Consider the following 22447-nt stretch of genomic DNA (forward strand, 5'->3'; position numbering starts at 1 on the left):
GGAGAGAGCAGGAAATAAGACAGTTACGCTGAGGGGTGGGAAGTCTCACCTATTTCTTAGAGAGGTGATGTAAGTTGGGGTTGGGGGAGTGACAGACTCAAAATGACAGACAGTGGTTCAAACTAGGTAGAAATTTCCCTCCCACAGAACATTCTGAAGGTAGGCACTGCGGGGCTAATACGGTATTTCGGCGGTGACAAATCCTTAGGGACTCTGATTTCTCCCAGCTCATGGTTACCACATTCCTAAGACAGGAGGCTTGTTCTTAGGGTCCAAGATGGCAGCCAGCGCTCTCCAACATTGGGCGACAACACACAGTCTGCCACAGCTATACGAGCAGAGTATCATCGGAAGCCAGGGTGGGGAACGCTCAGGATTTTGTCTTAGGGGGAACTGGAGGGCTTCCAAGGAGAGAAGACACTTCTGTTCTGTCTTTGAGGAGGAGGAAGCATTGGGCGATGTTGAACAGATGGCCCACCACGCGGCAGACAAGCAGTCCACCAACCGCAGCAGCCACTTTGCTTTTATAGAAATACGGTATTTGAATGGGAGGCACGCTGCGAGGACTTCCCGTGTCCATGCAGCCGGCTGTCCAACGGCTACTGATTTTTTAGAGCATAGAAATGGGTCCTGGGATGTGCGAGAGAGAAAATGCTCCCAGCTCGAGGAAGCATCACAGCTCCTTGCTAACAGGCTTCAGAGATCTGTAGTCCAGCAGAGAATAAATGCACTCCAACAGACTCTAATCCTGGGTGTAAGTCTGTTGGAGAGGCAGTGGGGTGGTCCCCATGTTGGTAGAGGTCAGGTGCGTGGTCTGGGCTAAGTTGTTCACCTCTTGAGTCTACAGCTTCCTTTTTCAAATAACAATAATAATTACCTGCCTGCAAGGGTGCGGAAGGCCTAGAGCGGACACTTCCCATTTAGTCTCTTAGGTTGTGACCAATGACCAGGTCCAAGCTGTGAGGCAAGGCAATTATTGTGTGGGTGGGGGGTAAGCTGAGACCACTCTGGGATCCTCTCCCCACCTCGGCCCAGAGGAGAAGGAACCCTTCTGCCCCACGTGCTCACCCTGCTGCTCCGATCCCCTGTGCCGAGGGCTCAGCTGTGATGGGACAGGGTGGCCAGGGAGCCAGGTTTTGAGCCAATGTGGGATTCAATCTGGGGCTGCCCAGAAGTATCTGGGAGGGCAGTGGGCTTTACAGATCTGGTATTAGCAGGTATGGGCATGAGCTGGAGGAATTGGGGTCATTCCAATTAATGACCGTTACTGTACCCATGCCCTGTAACTCGGGAAAACTGGTTAAAGTGAGCAGACATTCTAATAGGACCCGACTGAAAAAGCCTGGGCATTTCCTGTCGTTGGACTCAATCTGCAAGAATGAGTATCAGTCGTGATGTTCATTTTGCAGGTTAAGAACACAGAGGCTCAGTTTTGCTGAAAGCTGTACAACTGAGAGGCAGTATCACCCGGAGGGAAATTTAGATCTTCCAGAACCAAGAGGTCTGTTTTCCTGTCTTCACCTACGGCTCCATGGGGGTCTTTCACTCCTAGCTCCCATATTTTGTCACCGATATAGATGACTTCGGTAGGACTTGTTCATTCTTTAATCTAGACCTCCCCTCCAAAGCCTAGTCTTATAGACTTAACTACCTAGGTGATACCTGTCTCCATACTTCTCACATGTATGTTAAAGGTAAGTTCAAAGCTGAACTCTTGGTAACCTTCCCTTCTCTCCCCTCTTCTCTGAGGACAAGGGCACCGTTCAGATGCCTAAGCAACACCCCAGGGAATCCCCCTTGGCTCCCTCCTTTGCTTCCCTGCCCCTCCTCCCCATTCCCAAAGCCAGTGGGTATGCACCTGCTGAAATACCTGGCTCCAAAACACACTTCAAGTCTTCACTCTTACCACCTGCTGTCACTTTCTCTTCCTGAGACAACCACAAAAGCCTAACTGGTCGTCTGTCCCCTTCTGTTACATTCTCCATATTCAGAAGACAAGTGTGATCTTGTAAAAATATGAATCGGAGGGTGTCATCTTCCTGTTTTAATGGATTCCTGCAGCACTAAAATTATATCCATATTCCTTACTATGACCCTCCCAGCTGTACAGGAACTAGCCCCTGCTACTTCCCCAGCCTCAACTCCTGCCCCTTTCCTACAAGGGCTAGTGACAGTATTGTTGGCCTTCTCGCTGTTCCTTGAATATCTCAAGGGTTTTTTGGTTTTTATTTCTCACCTCAGGGCCTTTGCACATACTGTTCCCTTTTTTCTGGAAGGTTCTTCCATTCATTCTTTTAATGGCTGACTCCTCATCTTTGGTTCTTAGCTCAAAGTGCTCTTTCTGGTGATGTTACCTGTCACATGTGTGCCCTGGCTTCTCCATATACACAAGATCCATGCCCCAAGGTGAAAGACTCACACTGCTCCCCTAGCTGCTTCTGTGGCTGGGATGCGTACATTTCACCTATGGTCTACCTTTCAGATGCACCGCACTTTCCTGATCCTTTGAGGTACAAATGAGCAAAGGGATGAGACAGCACCATGCAGACTCCAGTTCCGGGATGACCACTGACAGGAAAGCAGAGTGGAGCTTGGAGCTCCCACTCCCCAGGAACACTGGTTCGGGGCCAGCAGTGTCCCTTGGCAGAGATGGGGCATCTTGGGCATCGTTCTCCATGGCATGGCCTCTGAAACTAACGAGCTGGCCCTCCCAGGGGAGCAGTGCGCCACCATTTTCCTTGAACATATTTCTTCCTGGAGGAGATCCCACTGATTGCAGGTAAGAAATCTGACAATGACTGTTCCTTCTAAAGACTGTCTTTGCCGATCTTCTCTAATATTTGTTAAATGAATGAATGACCCTGCCTCTAAAAGGCAGAAGTCCGTATTTATAGCGGAGTCTCGTAGCAGAAGCCCAATATACCATTAGAAGCTTTGTCATTGACAAGGATCCCACCAAAAAAGAGAGCTATAGACCGATATCCTTGATGAACACAGATGCGAAAATACTCAACAAAATACTAGCCAATAGGATTCAACAGTACATTAAAAAGATTATTCACCACGACCAAGTGGGATTTATTCCAGGGCTGCAAGGTTGGTTCAACATCCGCAAATCAGTCAATGTGATACAACACATCAATAAAAGAAAGAACAAGAACCATATGATACTCTCAATAGATGCTGAAAAAGCATTTGACAAAGTACAGCATCCCTTCCTGATCAAAACTCTTCAAAGTGTAGGGATAGAGGGCACATACCTCAATATCATCAAAGCCATCTATGAAAAACCCACCGCAAATATCATTCTCAATGGAGAAAAACTGAAAGCTTTTCCGCTAAGGTCAGGAACACGGCAGGGATGTCCATTATCACCACTGCTATTCAACATCGTACTAGAGGTCCTAGCCTCAGCAATCAGACAACAAAAGGAAATTAAAGGCATCCAAATCGGCAAAGAAGAAGTCAAATTATCACTCTTCGCAGATGATATGATACTATATGTGGAAAACCCAAAAGACTCCACTCCAAAACTGCTAGAACTTATACAGGAATTCAGTAAAGTGTCAGGATATAAAATCAATGCACAGAAATCAGTTGCATTTCTCTACACCAACAGCAAGACAGAAGAAAGAGATATTAAGGAGTCAATCCCATTTACAATTGCATCCAAAACCATAAGATACCTAGGAATAAACCTAACCAAAGAGACACAGAATCTATACTCAGAAAACTATAAAGTACTCATGAAAGAAATTGAGGAAGACACAAAGAAATGGAAAAATGTTCCATGCTCCTGGATTGGAAGAATAAATATTGTGAAAATGTCTATGCTACCTAAAGCAATCTACACATTTAATGCAATTCCTATCAAAGTACCATCCATCTTTTTCAAAGAAATGGAACAAATAATGCTAAAATTTATATGGAACCAGAAAAGACCTCGAATAGCCAAAGGGATATTGAAAAAGAAAGCCAACATTGGTGGCATCACAATTCCGGACTTCAAGCTCTATTACAAAGCTGTTATCATCAAGACAGCATGGTACTGGCACAAAAACAGACACATAGATCAATGGAACAGAATAGAGAGCCCAGAAATAGACCCTCAAATCTATGGTCAACTAATCTTCGACAAAGCAGGAAAGAATGTCCAATGGAAAAAAGACAGCCTTTTCAATAAATGGTGCTGGGAAAATTGGACAGCCACATGCAGAAAAATGAAATTGGACCATTTCCTTACACCACACACAAAAATAGACTCAAAATGGATGAAGGACCTCAATGTACGAAAGGAATCCATCAAAATCCTTGAGGAGAACACGGGCAGCAACCTCTTCGACCTCTGCCGCAGCAACATCTTCCTAGGAACAACGCAAAAGGCAAGGGAAGCAAGGGAAAAAATGAACTACTGGGATTTCATCAAGATCAAAAGCTTTTGCACAGCAAAGGAAACAGTTAACAAAATCAAAAGACAACTGACAGAATGGGAGAAGATATTTGCAAATGACATATCAGATAAAGGACTAGTGTCCAGAATCTATAAAGAACTGAGCAAACTCAACACCCAAAGAACAAATAATCCAATCAAGAAATGGGCAGAGGACATGAACAGACATTTCTGCAAAGAAGACATCCAGATGGCGAACAGACACATGAAAAAGTGCTCCATATCACTCGGCATCAGGGAAATACAAATCAAAACCACAATGAGATATCACCTCACACCAGTCAGAATGGCTAAAATCAACAAGTCAGGAAATGACAGATGCTGGCGAGGATGCGGAGAAAGGGGAACCCTCCTACACTGTTGGTGGGAATGCAAGCTGGTGCAGCCACTCTGGAAAACAGCATGGAGGTTCCTCAAAATGTTGAAAATAGAACTGCCCTATGACCCAGCAATTGCACTATTGGGTATTTACCCTAAAGATACAAATGTAGTGATCCAAAGGGGCACATGCACCCGAATGTTTATAGCAGCAATGTCCACAATAGCCAAACTATGGAAAGAACCTAGATGTCCATCAACAGATGAATGGATCAAGAAGATGTGGTATATATACACAATGGAATACTATGCAGCCATCAAAAGAAATGAAATCTTGCCATTTGCAACAACATGGATGGAACTAGAGCGTATCATGCTTAGCGAAATAAGTCAAGCAGAGAAAGACAACTATCATATGATCTCCCTGATATGAGGAAGTGGTGATGCAACATGGAGGCTTAAGTGGGTAGAAGAAGAATAAATGAAACAAGATGGGATTGGGAGGGAGACAAACCATAAGTGACTCTTAATCTCACAAAACAAACTGAGGGTTGCCGGGGGGAGGGGGTTTGGGAGAAGGGGTTGGGATTATGGACATTGGGGAGGGCATGTGATTTGGTGAGTGCTGTGAAGTGTGTAAACCTGGTGATTCACAGACCTGTACCCCTGGGGATAAAAATATATGTTTATAAAAAATAAAAAAATTAAAAAAAAAAAAAAAAAGAAGCTTTGTCATTCCCACTCGGCAGAATCCCCCAACACTAGATAAGAAAAGGACAGACCACAGGTCGGACTTAAAGCAGCTTAGAACTGCGGACTCTTAGACAGATTGTTGCCATTGAAAAACATATTTTGAACACAGACTGCTATTTCCGTGAGCAGATGAGAAAGTAAGTCTGCTAAAAATGAGAAAGAGGCTCTGTCCTCACCATGGAATCCCACCAGTCCATCCTGGTTCCCCCAGTAAAACTTCAGCGAATTTCACAGTTGGAAAGCTTTTGATTATTTCTATTTCTGGGGCAAAAAACTGAATCTTTAGCTGGGTTTCTGAAATAACTCTCAGGGGGATTTTATGTTATTTCAGTACAAAGAAACTACATTTTGTTTTGCACGGTGGTGACAGGCAGTGCAGAAACGTTAAATGATGTGATCTTGGTCTCCGAGTGACAGTTAGCCCTCTGCAGTGCCTGCTCTGTCTCTACTTCTTGGGGACGGACACTTGTAAGGAGACCATCATCATACGCTGAGTGTGGGACCAAGACTTCACACAGATGGCCCCATGCGTGAGAGGTCAGGAGGTATCCGTTGAGTGTCTGTGCTAGGTCTGTCCTAGGAGCTGGAGATAAAACAGTGAGAAAAACGGCCCTGTCCTCCTGATGAGGGAGCAGGAGGCTGGCTGAGGATGGAGCAGGGGCTGGTGCCTTGCACCCCCTCTCCACCCACTCCCCTTGGTAATATGTGTGACATTCCACAGGCACCCCTGACTGCCCTAAAAGAAGAACAAATAGTTAACTTGCAGAGATCACAGTCCTGCAAGGCAGGAGTCTCTCTTGGTTTACAAATGTCCTTGAGATTTACAACAAAGAAGTTGCTTATCAATAGCCCAATTTCCAAAGATACAGAACTCAGTTCCTCAAGCCCTAACGTCACCCTCCCCTCCATAAAACACCGAAGGAGACGGAGGTAGAAGGAAAAGTAAATAAAGTTAAATTTCTTTTAAAACCTAAATCTCACTAACAAGGACCTTTGATAGCAGGAATGTAACATTCCATCAGGAGACTCCCAATTGTCTTTGTTAGTGCCTCATTAGAGGGAAAGTGGCCTTGGCTTGATAGTAACCAGGCCTTCAATATCCTGACAGTCTTCTTTATCCCAATAGCCCTTCTGAACAACCCTTTGTCCTCACCTACCCAACTCCTGTGTATATAACCAGCCACTCCTCTCAACCCGGGGCAGCCGCATCTCTGCCTGCCCACGGGTCCTGTCCCTGTGCTCTAATAAACCACCTTTTTGCACCAGAGACGTCTTAAGAATTCTTTCTTTAGCCGTCGGCTCCGAACCTCACCCCACCGAACCTGACTTAGGTTCTGGAACTTCATCACTCCTGGAATTGGCATCCTGATAGAGCCAGACACTAAACAACCCGTAAGTCCCCCAGGGGAAGAGCTGCCTATGAGAAGCACCCTACAAGGCCGCAATGATGATAAGAGTAACTGGGCGGTCAATGGCCGCACGATGATAAGAATAGCTGGGCGGTCAGGACCCGCCTTGCTGGCGTGATGTCAGTGAACTTGGGATCTGAAGGACAAGAAGGAGCCAGCCATTCCCTAGAACTCTGAGAAGAAAGCACATTCCAGGCTAAGGTCACAGTGCACAGGCCCAACCGGACATAGGCCTGGAGTGTCCAAGAGGCAGAAGGAAGTCTGGCGGGCTGATGTCTGGTGCCGAGGGAGTGAAAGGAGGCGAGAAGTCTGGGGAGAGAGGTGGTGGCCGGATTCTGCAGGGCGGTCCATGTCAGGCTAAGGCATCTGGATTGATTCTAAGTGCACTGGAGAAGGTGCTGGAGCTTTTAAGCAGAGAATAGTCTGATCTGGTGTGTGTCTGTGAAAAGGTGGTTCTCATCCCTGTGTACAGACGGGTCTGGGGTCAAGCGTAAAAGGGAGGAGCCCAGGAAGAGGCTGCTGCCCTCAGCCAGACGCTGGGTGCTGGGAATCCATGACCTCCTCCCCGCTGCCTTGTTGATGATGGGGGAGCAGAAGGCTGGCGGAAGACGAAGCGTGAGGTTGAGGCCCTGCAAACCACCCCTCCCCCACACGCCTGGGTGGGACACGTGTGACATTCTTCCAGGAAACTTTCAACTATCTTATTGATAATGCCTTGCCAGAGGGGAAAACAACTTGAACTTGACAATGATAAAGCCTTCAGTATCTGGTAGGTCCATTTTAGCACAAGAAAGTTCTTTGGAAAACCTCCCCTAGCCTTATGTCCCCCCAACCCCACAGTAGAAAACCAACTGCTCCTCACAAGTCCGGGGCAGCTCTTTCTGCCCTGGGGTCCTGTCCCCTTGCTTCAAAGACGTCTTGAGAATTTCTTTCGTGGCTGGAGGCTCCAAACCCCACCCCACTAGCCTTACCTATATTCCCAAACCTGCTCATTGAGCTCCCCACGCCCACCTTGAGGCCCCAGGGGCAGTTGGATACACCAGGGCAGGGAGGGAGATCTGAGTGTCACTGGCGCCAAAAGCCAGACGAGGAGCCAGCAGAAGGCTAGCTGAAGACAAAGCATGAGCTGACACCCTACAGGAACCCCCACCCCCACTCCTAGGAGGCTTTTACAGGACATTATTCCGGGAATCCCCCAAGTATCTTGTTGATGCCTGGCTAGAGGGGTAAAGAACCTTAACTTGACAATGGCAGAGCCTCTATTATATGGTAGGTCCTCTTCAGCGTAGGAAAGTTCATGTGAATCCTCCCTTTTCCTTAGTTCCTCCAACTCCGCAAAGCCCCAAGCATAGAATGGGCCCTTCCTCCAAAGGGCGCCTCCCCCTGCCCCCAGCCGCTTTCTGCCCTTGGGTCCTGTATCTGTGCTTTAATAAAACCACCATTTTGCACCAAAGAAGTATTAAGAATTTTTTCTTGGTCATGGGCTCCGGACCTCACCCCACTGAACCTCACCTATAGTCCAAAACCACATCAAGAAGACTAGATAAAAAAATAAAATTTAATTTAAAAAAAAAAAAAAGGAGGACTAGATGAGACCACCTGGGAAAACAGGTAGAGGGGAAGGGGAGGACAGACTGACGGACAGGAAGGCAGGCACTTGCAAAACTGGCAACATAGAAGCCAAGAGAAAAGAAGTCTGGTGAAGGTGGGAGCAGCCAACCACGAGACCACGAGACGGGGACTAGAGTGGTGAGCAGATCAGGGCTGAACCACGGAGGCAGGAGCAGCTACTAGGACACGCTGAAGGTGGGATCTGGGGGTACAGATGAGGCTTTTGAGAAAGCCTGGTGGGAAGGGTGGCAGGAAATGGAGGTGCAGAGGCAAAGGCAAGAGGTGCCAGAGCAGGAGTGTTGGGTGATGGAAGCCAGTCAACAGTGGGAAAAGATGATGAAAGACGGGGTTGTGCCCACAGGGGACGAGTCCAGACCCAAGTGCGGCAGGGCCCTTCCTCCACAGGCATCAGGGGCTGGTGGATGGTGAGGGTACAGATACGGGTAGGAAGGTGAGGGCCGGGAGAGTGTATTGTGTGGAGGTTTCTGTGATGTGTCCCGCATGTTGTCTGTGAGACTCATGCTGCATGAGTGACCCTGGGAGACCGATTCGTTGACCTTAGCTGACCTCCAGGTCCCAACTGGCCCTTCTGGTCTGGACACCAAGACCCTCCAGCTCCAGGCAGGGCCGGACCCCTGGATGGGAATCCGGGAGGGGAGGCGAGCACCTCTAAACCAGGCTCCCAGGAGACGTAAAGACATAACAGAGAAATGCAGCTTTCCAAACTGCCCGTGGGCAAACAGTGTTTAACTTCAGACCCCCATGTGCCCTATAAATAGTTATGTGCCCTATAAATACGGCCCTTATGGGCACAGTCAATTGGAATTCTCGCCGAGGGGAGGACGCTCCGCCCAGGCCTTTCCTGGGGACTCCTGCCTGGCTGTCACCACAGGGCTGCCTTAGCCAATAAGAGGCTGGATATCTGAAGTGTCCTATTTGATGGAACTTTGTCTTCTCCTTTACTGCCCTCACCTATGCACAGATTTCCCTTTTCTATTAGATTTTTAAATAATCAACAAAGTGTCTCCCCCAGTATTGATTTTATATAATCAATAAAGTGTCTCCCCCAGTCAAACTGAAGAGTATGGTGGCTGCTGTGAATCTTCTCTTCAGAACAGAGAGCAGGGTTTTAACCCAACACCTTCAGCCCCTGTGGGGACACAGACTTTCCAAGGAATACTGGGATGGCCAGTTGGATTTCCAGATCCCCAAGTGTCCTCACCTCCTGTTTTCTGAAAGCGGACATCCTGACCATGTGTGGGTGTCAGCGATAGCCTCTATCCCACTTTACAAAAGAAAAGGCACACCTTTCACCCATTCCAAACACCGGGTGACCGTTGCAGGGTGGAAACAGCCCCAACTTGGCACCAGACTAAGGGCAAAGGCTGGTCTGACAGTGAATCAAGCCTCACAGGCTACTTAACAGGGTATTAGAAATGAGGACGTCGGTCTACAGCTTAAAGATTAGTGAGGGAGAGACAGCCACAATCAGTGGATGACCCAATAATTCCCTCGCTCGGGAGGAGAGGGCTCTGAGCGGTAGAACAAGATGTGGACCAGAGTGGAGACTACCCACCCTGATGGATTTGGCTGAGGTAGAAGGATGACTGGGCTCCTTCTGCAAAGAGCCGGAACATAAATGAGCTTTGTAGGCCGTAAAGTCTGTATCACAACTACTCAACCCTACGAAGATGGTCAAAGGCAGTAGTCAACCAGTGACCTCGCCTGGGTACCAGTGATGTATTACTTACAAAAATGGGCAGCAGCAGGCCTCATTCGTGGCTTTCCCAGGCATTTACTTTTTTTCCAGCTCTCTGGAAAAAGGAGGTCTTGCTAGGGAGTGTTTGGCAGGTTTCGTGTTACCAGCGGGGTGGGTGGCAGTGAGGGGAGGGGGCTTACTTGGGGACAAGAGGGATCAGAGGCCAGGTGAAGCTAGGGAGGTATTTTTCATTTGGGCTGGGGAAGGGTGTTTAGGGGAAGGGGAATAGGCTGGGGCCGGGGTGGGGGGGGGACAGTATGACATAATTAGATCTGCATTTTGAAAAGATTGCAGGGGTACTAGGGAGCCTGAGGGAGCCAGGAGCTTACCGCAATGGTGAAGGAGCTCCAACTGGACTTTTGGGGTGGGGAGGGGAGGGGTAGGATGGTTCTGGAGCTGCCTGGGAGGGAACACCACAGGGCAGGGCAGAGAGGGGCAAGCCTCTTGATGCGGGAAACAATGGCAGAAGAAAAATTAAATTCCCTGAGAACAACCCACTGATGAGTCCTTGAAACGGGCAGTGACCTTCCTCTAGGAACTCAGCTGCCTCAATGTTAATGCTTCGGGAAGGGCAAAATGCAATCTCAACCCCACCCCCAGGATCCTGTGAGTCTACTTTAACATGTAAAAATTCTTTGGAAACTTCCTTTGTCTCTGCTCCCCAAGATACATGTTGGCAATCATCCCCCAAGCCTAACACCCACTAATATACATCTAAAGGGTCTCATGACTAAGGTTTTACTAGACACTAAAATGACATTTTTTCAACAGTAGCTAGCCCCCTCAAGGTCCTGGACACCTTGCTTCCAAAATTCCCTGGAGATTTATGCTCTCCCTAACCCCCTCCCAATTTGAAAATATATCAGGGGCCACTCCTCATGACCCCTCTATCTGCCCACAGGTCCTGTCCCTGTACTTTAATAAAACCACCCTTTTGCACCAAAGATGTCTCAAGAATTGTTTCAAAAGGAAGCCGGCAGCTTTGAATCCTAACATCTTTCCTACATCAGATAGGACAGCCAGGTGCGGGTTTATGGTGAGGAGTGGTAGGGAAAGCTATGAAAACACTTTGAGCTGAGCCTATGCTTAGAAACTGCTTCCATCCCCTTCACCCCCAAATCACTGCATTTCTGTGGTGACCTTCTGGTGGTTCTACTCATGTGCACAGATCTAGAGGACCACCAGGACCCCTCCCCAAGATGATGGACAGGGAGTACAGAGACATGGCACCAACTAGAAGTCACTGAAGCTTTTGGGGATGCAAGGGGTCTGGGTCTGTGCCCCTCTACTCACCTTAGGGTAGGGAACTTTCTTGTACTGGATAGATGTCTGGGAGACATGTCTCTTAGAAGTGAACAAAGAGAACTCTCTTTCTAGGGAAGAGAAAGAAAAATGTGCTTTATTCTTTCCCAGACAGGACACTGCAGACCACAAGTTCTGACACAGCCCCCTCCCTGGAGGCCACAGCAACAGCAGGACAATGAACCTCAGGCAAACCAGAGCCCCTCAGTCATTCCCTCTGCTGTGTGACCTTCGGCAAGTTACCTAACCCCTGATCCTGTTAAAGGTTTGAGTACTAAACACCTTGCAGGGCTGGTGAACCAATTAAAGTAAATAATGTAAGCAGAGGCCAGTACCCAGGGCAAGCACTCAACTCCTATGAAATAAATAAATAAATAAATAAATAAATAAATAAAGTACTGGCTTCAAAAGAAAAACAAAAAACTCAAAACCCTGAAATATCAAAATGAGTAAATGTTGAATTAAACGCTTAAAAAAGTAACAGTCGGGGCGCCTGGGTGGCTCAGTGGGTTAAGCCGCTGCCTTCGGCTCAGGTCATGATCTCAGGGTCCTGGGATCGAGTCCCACATCAGGCTCTCTGCTCGGTGGGGGGCCTGCTTCCCTTCCTCTCTCTCTGTGATCTCTTCCCTTCCTCTCTCCTACTGTGATCTCTCTCTGTCAAATGAATAAATAAAAATCTTAAAAAAAAAAAAAAAAAGTAACAGTCTATCAACCTGAGGGAGGGTCATTAAAGTTGGAGACAGTTTACAGTTTACATTTTTTTTTTTTCACTTTGAAACTTCTGTGTGTTTCCTGGTGGTTCCTGGGAAAGCAGATGGCTTCCCTGTGCCCTGGGCTAGTGCTTCCCAAACTGGACAACACTCAAAGATCATGGCGGGGGGCAGGGGGCGCCTATCCAGAGATGCTGATGTGGCTCATCATTCTAGGCTCTGCCTGCGCCCCTCCAGGGTCAGGAAGATAGATCACCATGGTGTGGACAGTACTGGTGTGGACAGTACCGCCTCTCAGGAGGCCCCTCTGTCCTGCTGAGCGGCCTCACGTTCCCTAAGGGAGGTAGACCCCGGGGCTACTAGGGACATGGCTGTGTGGCCTAAATTTCCCACTAGACTGTGCCACCGGGCTGTGCATCCGGGGCGCAGAGAGCCCTTTCCTCATCTGTCGCATCAATAAGAAAGGAAGCCTTCCGCCACTGACTTCTCTGAACTCTTAACTCTCCTTATCTGTGAGATGGATTTAGTGTGTCCTTGAGTTGGTTGGTGTGAGGATTAAGTAAAAGGATAAGGAGGCCAGCAAGGAGCCTGACCCAGAGCAGACACCCGGTCCCTGGCATCCGTGAGTACAGTACCAAGTCCCACCCCTGCATCCCAGCCGTGATGCTGCGGAGTCTAACTATAATTTCTAAGCATGAGGCATTTCAGTCATTTTGGTGGCTAATGCGGGGGAGTGTGAGAGGGAATCTGGCCTGAGTACTTACATACCAAGGCCCTATCCTGCCCCAGCTGGTTGGCAGCTGGCACGGCAGGGGAGCCAGCAGGGGGGTCGGGGGGTGGGTGGGCGCTAGGTGCACGAGGGGTAGCTTACTCTTTAACAGTCTTCTCTGCAAAATTAATTTTTCTCTCCGGAATCTCTCTGGATCCAGTTCTGAGTAGTTCCAGCTGTTGTAGCTCTGTAGGCAAGGGTAGATGCCTAAAGGAGCGAAGAATGAGGAGGAAAACCTCCATAAAGGAGAAAGGAGGCAGAAAGCTGAAGACAGAGCCCCCACCCCCCTGCTGGTCCTGGGGCGGGGGGGGGGGGGGAAGCTTCTAGCATTAGCCTCGCCCTACACTGGCCCTGTGGTCTTGGGGGAGTCACTTCCTCTGTGGGAGGCTTTGGTGCCTTCTTCTGGAAAAGAAATGGTTAGGTTTGCCCTACCCCACCCCTCTGACCCCCCAAAAGCATGGATGGGTCTGATGACTGGATCACACCAGGACATGTGACCCTGTGCAGCACAGATGTGAAGGCAGGCATTGTCATCATTCCTTTTCCTGCTTATCTTCTCTGCTCTCGCTGAACTATGAGCCCCCTGAGTGCAGGACCTGGATCTTACTCACTTTTACCCCTCGAGGGCTTAGCACTGGACCTAGAGCATGACAGAGAGGAGCTTAGTATTTGCTAACCAAAAGGGCTCTCCCTAAACATTTGATGGCGATGTTAATGGGCCTAATGCTTTTCTTGTAAGCAAACCATGTGTTTCAGAGTCTTGGCTTCTTGGAACCTGAACCCTCAGACATTAGAAGGACTCCACTATCTCCCTCCGTTCTTTGGTTTAGAAAGGAAAAGACCAAGGATTGCTTGAGAAATCTTGAACTCTCATGCAAAGACGCTGTCTCCATTGGACAAAGTAAGTGGACAAGAAGTTTATTATTGAGGATGGATTAGGGGAAAGAGGTACAACCTTGGACAAAAAAGGAGAATAAAAAAGGAGGAACAGAAAGAAAAAGGTCAGAGAATGCGAGGCAAGATAGCAGAGTGGTTGGGGTGCCTGGGTAGCTCAGTGGGTTAGGCCTCTGCCTTCGGCTCAGTTCATGATCTCCGGGTCCTGGGATCAGGCTGACATTGGGCTCTCTACTCAGCGGGGGACCTGCTCCCCGCCACCCTGCCGCCTGCCTCTATGTCTACTTGTGATCTCTCTCTGTCAAATGAGTAAATAAAACCTTCAAAAAAAAAAAAAAAAAAAAGATGGTGTAGTGGTCAAAGACCTAGCTGTGCAGTGGGACAGCCTGGATTGCTGCGGGACCTCATTGATTTTGCATATATTAAGAGGATCAAATGGGTGTGTGGTGGGGGGGAGACTTAGCAGGCCCTGGGCTGCTATCCTTGAAAAATCTTGCTTGCGAGGTTGGCCTTTGGCCAGCATGTGCAAGTTGGCTGGTAAACATTTCTTTACATGATACCATTTTCCCTAACTAGTTAGAAGAAGTGATACATTTCTAGAAGTGTACAAACTACCAAGACCGAATCATGAAGAAATATAAAATCTGAACAAACCGATAACGAGTTAGGAGGTGGAATCAGTGATCAAAAAACCTCCCAAACAAAGAACAGCTCAGGACCAGATGGCTACACAGGCAAATTCTACCAAATATTTAAGGAATGAACTCCAATCTTTCTCAAACTCGTTCAAAACACTGAAGAGGAGGGAACACTTCCAAACTCATCTTACGAGGCCAGCTTTACCCTGATACCAAAGCTAGATAAGGACACTACAAGAAAAGAGAACTACAGGCCAATATTCCTGGTGAATATAGACATAAAAATTCTCAAAACAATATTAGCGAACAGAATTCAAGATCACATTAGGAGGACTGTACACCATGATCAAGTAGGACTGCGCCCTGAGATGCAAAGATGGTTCAACATCCACAAATCAATCACTGTGATACACCATATTAATAAAAGGAAAGATAAAAATCACCCGATCATCTCTGTAGATGCAGGAAAAGCATTTGACCCAATTCAACATCCTTTCATGATAAAAACTCTCCACATTTGGGTACAAAGGGAACGTAACTTAATGTAATAAAGGCCACATAGAATAAGCCCACAGCTAATATCATACTCAATGATGAAAAGTGTTTCTTCTAAGACCAGGAGTGAGACAAGGATATCCACTCTCACCACCCAGAATAATTAGACAACAAAAAAAAAACCACAACAACAACAAAAAAAACCCCACAAAACCCAAACAAAACAATAACAACAACAACAAAGATGAAAAGAAAGGAAAGAAAGAAAAAAAAAAAAGAAAATATCCAAACTATCCAACTCAGAATGGAAGAAGTAAATTTGTCTCCGTTTGCGGATGACATGATGTTGCATATAGAAAAACCTAGAGTCCACCAAAAAAAGTTAGAATTAATCAACAAATTCAGTATATTGTCACGATACAAAATCAACATATAAAAGTCAGTTGGGTTTCTATATTCTATACACTGACCATGAGTTATGTGAAAAAAAAAAAGAAAGAAAACAACCCACTCACAATAACATCAAAAACAGCAAACTACTTAGGAGTAAATTTAACTAAGGACGTGAAAAATCTATATGTTGAAAACTGTAAGACACCGATGAAAGAAACTGAAGAAGAAACAAATTAATGGGCAGATATGCTATGTCATGGATCAAAAGAATTAAAATTATGAAAATATCCAAACTACCCAAAGCCACTATATATTCAATGCAATCTCTATCAAAATTAAAAAAAAAAAATTCCAACGGTCTTTTTCACAGAAGTAGAGAAAACCATCCTAGAATTTGTGTGGATCCACAAAAGACTCTGAACAGCCAAAGCAATCTTGAAAATAAGCAAAGCCGCAGACATCATGCTCTCTGACTTTAACCTATATTACAAAGCTAAGAAATCAAAAAATAGTCCAGTCCTGGCATAAAAACAGACACATGGATCAATGAAATAGACTGAGTGCCCAGAGATAAAATGTGGTCAAGTAAAATTTGATAAGGCGGCCAAGACTATACAATGCAGAAAGGACCGTCTCTTCAATATATGGTGCTGGGCGAAGAGGACAGCCACACGCCAACGAATGAAACTGAACCCTCTTCTTTTACACCCCTTACAAAAATCGACTTGAAATGGATTAAGGACTTAAAAGTGAGATCTGAAACCACGAAACTCCTGGGAGAAAATAGAGGGGAAAATCTGACATTGATCTTGGCAATGACTTTTTGGTTACGACACCAAAAGCACAAGCAACAAAAGCAAAAAATCAACAAGTGGGACTACATCCAGCTAAAAAGCTTCTGCACGGCAAAGGAAACAACAAAGTGAAAAAGCAACATTTGGAATGGAAGAAAACCTTTGCAAACCATAAATCTGGTAAGGAGTTAAATATCCAAAGTGTATAAGGAACTCATAGACTCCATAGCAAAAAACAAACACATCATCTGATTAAAAAATGGGCAAATTAAAAAATATCTGAACAGGTATTTTTCCAAAGAAGACATGGCCACCAGGTACGTGAAAAAGAAGTCGGCATCACTTATCAACAGGGAAATGCAAACCCAAACTGCAAGGAGATGTCCTTCTCACATTTGTTCTAACGGCTATTATCAAAAAGACAAGAGATAACAAGAGTGGGGAAGGGTGTGGCAAAGGAACCCTGCGTAGGAATGTACACTGGTACCACCAGTGTGGGAAACGGTAGGGAAGCTCCTCAAAAAATTAAAAACTGAACTACCGTACAATTCGGGAATCCCACTCCTGAATACAGATGTCCAAAGGAAATGAAATCCCTGTCTCCATGAGATCTCTGTAGGGTCATGTTCACTGCAGCATTAGTCACAACAGCCAAGACAGAGAAACAACCTGGGTGTCCATCGATGCATGAATGGAGAAGGACAGGGGTACAGCTACATGATGGAGTATTATTCAGCCATAACAAAAGAAGGAAAATCAGACACTGGGACAGCATGGATGACCCTTGAGGGCGTTATGCTAAAGTGAAATAAGGCAGACAGAGAGGGACAGAGACTGTAGGATCTCACTTACAGGTGGAACCTGAAAAGCCAAACTCATAGAAGCAGAGAGATGAATGGTGGTTGCCAGGGGCTGGGGCGGGAGTAAAGGAAGAGATGTTGGTCAAAGGGCATAAACTTCCCATTATGGGAGGAACCAGTTCCAGGATCTAATGTACAAGCGTGATGACTATAGTTACTAATACCGTGTTGTAGGGATGGCTGGGTGGCTCAGCCGGTTAGGCATCTGCCTTTGGCTCAGGTCATATTCCTGGGGTCCTGAGATCAAGCCCTGCATCAGGCTTCCAGCTCTGCAGAGAGTCTGCTTGTCCCTCTGTCCCTCCCCTTGCTCATGCTCACACTTGTTCTCTCTTGCTCTCTCTCTCTCAAATAATAAAACTTAAGGGGTGCCTGAGTGGCTCAGTGGGTTAAAGCCTCTGCCTTCGGCTCAGGTCATGATCCCAGGGTCCTGGGATCAAGCCCCGCATCGTGCTCTCTGCTCAGTAGGGAGCCTGCTTCCTCCTCTCTCTCTGCCTGCCTCTCTGCCTACTTGTGATCTCTGAGTGTCAATTAAATAAATAAAATCTTTAAAAAATACCGTGTTGTATATTTGAGTGCTGCTATGAGAGTAGACCTTAAGTTTTCTTGCCATAACAACAAAACAGTAATTATGGGTGAAGGATGTGTTCACTAACCTTATTATGGTTAACATCCCCAACATGTACCTGCATCAAGTCATCACTTTGGGCATCTTAGACTTAAACAATTTATATGTCAATTATAACACTATAGCTGGGGTGCAATTTTTTTCTTAACTGATCAGAATGGTTCACTGGGCCTGGGCTAGCTGCAGAACAATGAGGCTTCTGCGGAACATCTGGTTTTCTGGCATTTTGGTATAGGATAGACAGAGGTATCTACGGCCCCCAGTATAGACCTTGGGTCATGTGTCTCTAGTAGGCTTCCCCGGGCAGAGACATCACACGCGCTGCTACATTTTGTTGCAGAGGGATGAGCGCACGTTGCCTAACTTTTCAGGGAAGGGAGGGAGCAGAAGGAAGCCTGCCCATGAATTCCTCCAGACTCTGTCTTTTCCCCTAAGAGTTGCTATGACCTTAGCCATGAATGTAACTACACGCTGAGGCTATGAGATCTCCCAGAAAATATCCTAATGTGGCAATGAACCTGGAGACCCCCAAGACAGCAGGGAAGAAGTGCTGACTTAGGAAGCTTAGTACACGGGAGCTTCTTAATAGGTAGTAGGTGTTAATGACCTTAGAAAATAGCTCGGTCAAGAAGAGGGGAATAGGGATCGGGAGTGACAAGTAGTTAAAAGTGAACATCAGCCTGGCACTGTGTGTGGCAGGGACTAGGGGACTACAGTTGGGTCACATGGGGTCACCTGGGATGCTTCCAACCAGCATCCTTTCTTGGGTTCCTGAGCTCTGGGTCCATTAGTCCACAGCATGTGGCTAACTACACTCTGCTGAAACCTTTCTGCAGATTACCGGGCACAAAGAGGGGACTAGGAATGTCTCAGAACTGTCTTTTTGTGGAAGCAAGGAAATTGGTCCTCCTTGGGGCTCTAACCGCACATCTTCCCTTCTTTGATGTCAGCAAGAGAAAGGGACAAGGGTTTCAGTGAAGGGTGTGATGGCAAACCACACCCCGAGGCTCAGGCAGGAGTGTTTCTAGAATCACAACCTCCCCGACCCCAGAGCAGCCCCCTCTTACCTGAAATCCACAGGCTCACCGTGTTACAGATGCTCGATTTGAATTCGTGCGTGTTGAACCAGGATTGAGGGAAGCAGCAACAGAAGCTGGTATAGACGGCTTTACTCAGCAGCGATGGCAGCTTCTGTGGGTCGGCAAACAGAACTCAGGCAACATCCTGGACATTTCTAGACCCAGAAAAGAGCTCCGAACTGCAGAAAGGATCTGTGATAAAACTCTCTACCTGATACAGCACTGCTTTCCACCCAGGGAGAGGGAGCAATTTCCATCTGCTGCTGGCCCACATTGTGCTGGACTCCTCACCCTACCTGGGGACCACACCTAAACCTCATGAGAGGCTTGGCCAGGAACCTCCCCCTCCCCCAGGTCCTCTGCTCGCCATCTGCGGCTCAGCCCATTTTGCCAAAGTGTAGCCTAGACAACAAGATACATTTGACCTGCCCATCTTTCTACCTCCCAGATACCTAACTGTACTACTACTGTTTTGGTTTTTTCCTATGCATAATTGGTACTGTTGTTCCTTCTTAACTATGGTTGGTCTCAAACTATACATTTATATCTGGCCTTCTTAACTATGATCTCAAGTTATACACTTGATCTCAAATTATACATTTATATCTGGCCTTATTCATTTAACAATATAATGTAAACACTTCTTCGGGTTGTTATCAACTCTTTGGAACTTTTTTCCCCCAAGAATGACCTTCCTAATATTGGGCTGATTGGCATATCAAAATTTACTTCGACATCCCCCATCAATGGCTGTTGTCTTGTTTCTAAGACTTTACAAATTATGTGGACTAATTGTTTTTATTTGTTAAGCTATCTCTGTGTCTGGCACATAGCAGGCAGTCAAAAATCTGTGAAAAGCATGTGTGAAAGCAGCTTTTCCTGAGTATTCGATTATGACCTCCAGAAGACGCAATCATGATAGTAATTACAGCAGCTATCATACGCTGGGGGCTTATCAGGTGCTGGGTACTGTGTCAGGGGCCTTACAAACATCATCTCATTTAATCCTTAGTACAACTCTGGGACTGAGCCATCATTGTGCCCATTTTATGGATGATGAAACTGAGGCACGGAAAATCTAAGTGACTTGGTAGGCGCACACTTAATTAGTATAAGCGCCTTGTAGCAAAGATGTATCAACTCACTTCCCAGACTGTCGGAATGCCATTTCCCTAGATCCTTTACAACCATGGGAACCACTCTTTTTAATCCATGCACTCTAGCAGGTAAAGAGGGGTATCAAATGATTATTGTTTTAATTTGTATGTTTGGCTGTTGTTAAGGGTGAACCCTCCCCCGCCCCAATCTGTATTCCTTCCCTGGGGAATTTCTGGTTTAAGCACTTTGTCAATTGGTCTGTGCAGTGTTGCATTTTCTTCTCACTGATTTGTAGAAATTCTTTTTTTTTTAAGTGTTTATTTACTTAAGTAATCTCTGCACCCAATGTGGGGCTCAAACTCACAACCCCGAGATCAAGAGTCGAATGCACCTCTGACGGAGCCAGCCCGGTGCACCAATTTGTAAGAGTTCTTTTACATTGTGTGATGAATATGCCACGTGATTTCTGCGGTTTCTCCTTTGCCTTTTAAGTCTGACTGTGGTAATTTAAATAATTTATGTAGTTAAATCGGTCGTTGTGAATATATATATATATATATATATATTCATAATTTTAAAATTACATACTTATTTAAATACTACAGAAATATTTAAAATAGAAAAGGAAGTCTCTTACACCTCATTCCCCAGAGATAACCATTGCTAAGAGTTTGGTACAAATTTTTCCAGATTTTTTTTTTCTATTCATAGGCACACATACATATATACATACACATACACATTTTTAAGCACAGAGTTCTATAAATTGCTCTGCTTTTCACTTAAAATAAACGGTATATAGATCTACTTTATTTACTGTCACTGCTGCATTACAAGTAGGTGTATGGATGTCGCACAACTTACTACTTACTGCCTCATGGGAAGAACGCTCAGGGCATTCTATTAGCATTAGAAGTGCAGAAATATCTAGTGTGATTTTTTTTCCCCCCTTCCAAACAGTGGTTGATGCTTACTTTTAAGAGCGCCTCTTCATAGTGGGACTTGGATTCATACAATAAGAGAAAGGCGTAGTTTTGGGCTATCCGGTCAAACATTTTATTCTGGAACTCCTTGTTGGGCTACCAGGAAAAAAGTGGAGAAGAAATTACTAGAGCCCCTGGTTGAAATGGCCAATGGCTGTGATGCTGAAATATGCATTTCTCTCATGTTTAGGAATATTATTCTTGAGATGTTTAACCTCATGTGATTTCTGAAACAGTACACCAATTTTTAGAGGATTTATGCGTAGAGGCCGATTGTTGAAGTAAGCGCCCAGCCAGACTCTGAGCTGGCAGGTCCTGACTCTGCTCCAGGCCCTGTGCTTGACCAGGCAAGTGACAGGGACCGGTTCCTGGTGCTCATGGGGCTACGTGTACAGTGGCTGAAGCACAGGATGTATGGGTGAGGCCCGGGGGGGAGGGGGCGTGGCAGATGGGGCTGCAGGGCTGCTCCCCAGAATCAGAGAGGCTCAGCCCACGTTAAAGAGGCTGGAGTTTGTTCTGCAGAAAAATAACGTAAGCAGGGAGAGAAGCGATCATATTGCATTTACCTGGTACCTCTCATGAAAGATCCACCAGAAGCTATCCAGCCATATGGCTCTTAGAGAAGGAGAAGAGAGAAACTTCTCTAATTCTTTATCCGAACAGAAAGACTTGAAGAAAAAGAAAATCACATTATTATTGCTGTTTTTTTTTTTTTAAGATCTTTTTTATTTATTCATTTGACAGACAGAGATCACAAGTAGGCAGAGAGAGAGAGGATGGGAAGCAGGCTCCTTGCCAAGCAGAGAGCCCAATGCGGGGCTTGATCCCAGGACCCTGAGATCCTGACCTGAGCCGAAAGCAGAGGCTTAACCCACTGAGCCACCCAGGTGCCCTTATTGCTGTTGTTTTTGAAAAAAACATTTTTCACCTGGGTCAAAGGCTGATTAATAATCTTCTCCATCCAAGACCCGCCTTTCCTCCTACTTTCCACAGCTTGTTACTATTACTAATTACTCCGTCTTCCCACCAGTCATCTTTGGAATGAACCTATGTTGGCATCAACTTAAAAACAACACTTATCCTTTCCAGTGAGTGCCGACTATTAGCCTTTCCAGGTGTTTTTTACACGCTCTCATTTAACCACTATGATAATCTCCATTTTACAGATGAGGACATTGAGGACCCAGAGCTAAAATTACTTGCCCAAAGTAATACAGCCAGCAAGGGGCTGAGCGAGGACTGAGACCTGCCACTCCAGGCCCCTGCCCCAAGCTCTCACCTACTTGGATCAGATGTCATCAACAAACACAGATATTATACAACTGCAAATCACTGGACCAGGGGATTCTGTTGGGCTCCTAGTAAGCCTATGGAATTCTAAAATTAGATATCAGATTTCATTGTGCTGCAACAGGGTCTTGAACCTTACTCTGATTCCAAAGCTACTACCTTAATAATATAATAATATATATAATAATATAATAATATGTCAGGGCACCTGGATGGA

The 22447-nt window shown here is 46.1% G+C and overlaps 1 protein-coding gene across 4 annotated transcripts in view; it reads right to left on the reverse strand.

Annotated features, from left to right (window-relative positions):
* FAM227A (family with sequence similarity 227 member A) overlaps positions 1 to 22447 on the reverse strand; it is an 82136-nt gene that overhangs the window by 38928 nt on the left and 20761 nt on the right. For all 4 annotated transcript variants that reach the window (XM_059186984.1, XM_059186983.1, XM_059186986.1 and 1 more), the window contains 5 exons: positions 21507 to 21608; positions 20932 to 21036; positions 18848 to 18971; positions 13184 to 13288; positions 11594 to 11673 (listed from right to left, as the gene is read on the reverse strand). In XM_059186984.1, coding sequence (XP_059042967.1) covers positions 11594 to 11673; positions 13184 to 13288; positions 18848 to 18971; positions 20932 to 21036; positions 21507 to 21608 — 516 coding nt within the window. The remainder of the gene's footprint in view (positions 1 to 11593; positions 11674 to 13183; positions 13289 to 18847; positions 18972 to 20931; positions 21037 to 21506; positions 21609 to 22447) is intronic.

The sequence above is a fragment of the Mustela lutreola genome, chromosome 8, assembly GCF_030435805.1.
Source record: "Mustela lutreola isolate mMusLut2 chromosome 8, mMusLut2.pri, whole genome shotgun sequence".
NCBI lineage: Eukaryota > Metazoa > Chordata > Mammalia > Carnivora > Mustelidae > Mustela > Mustela lutreola.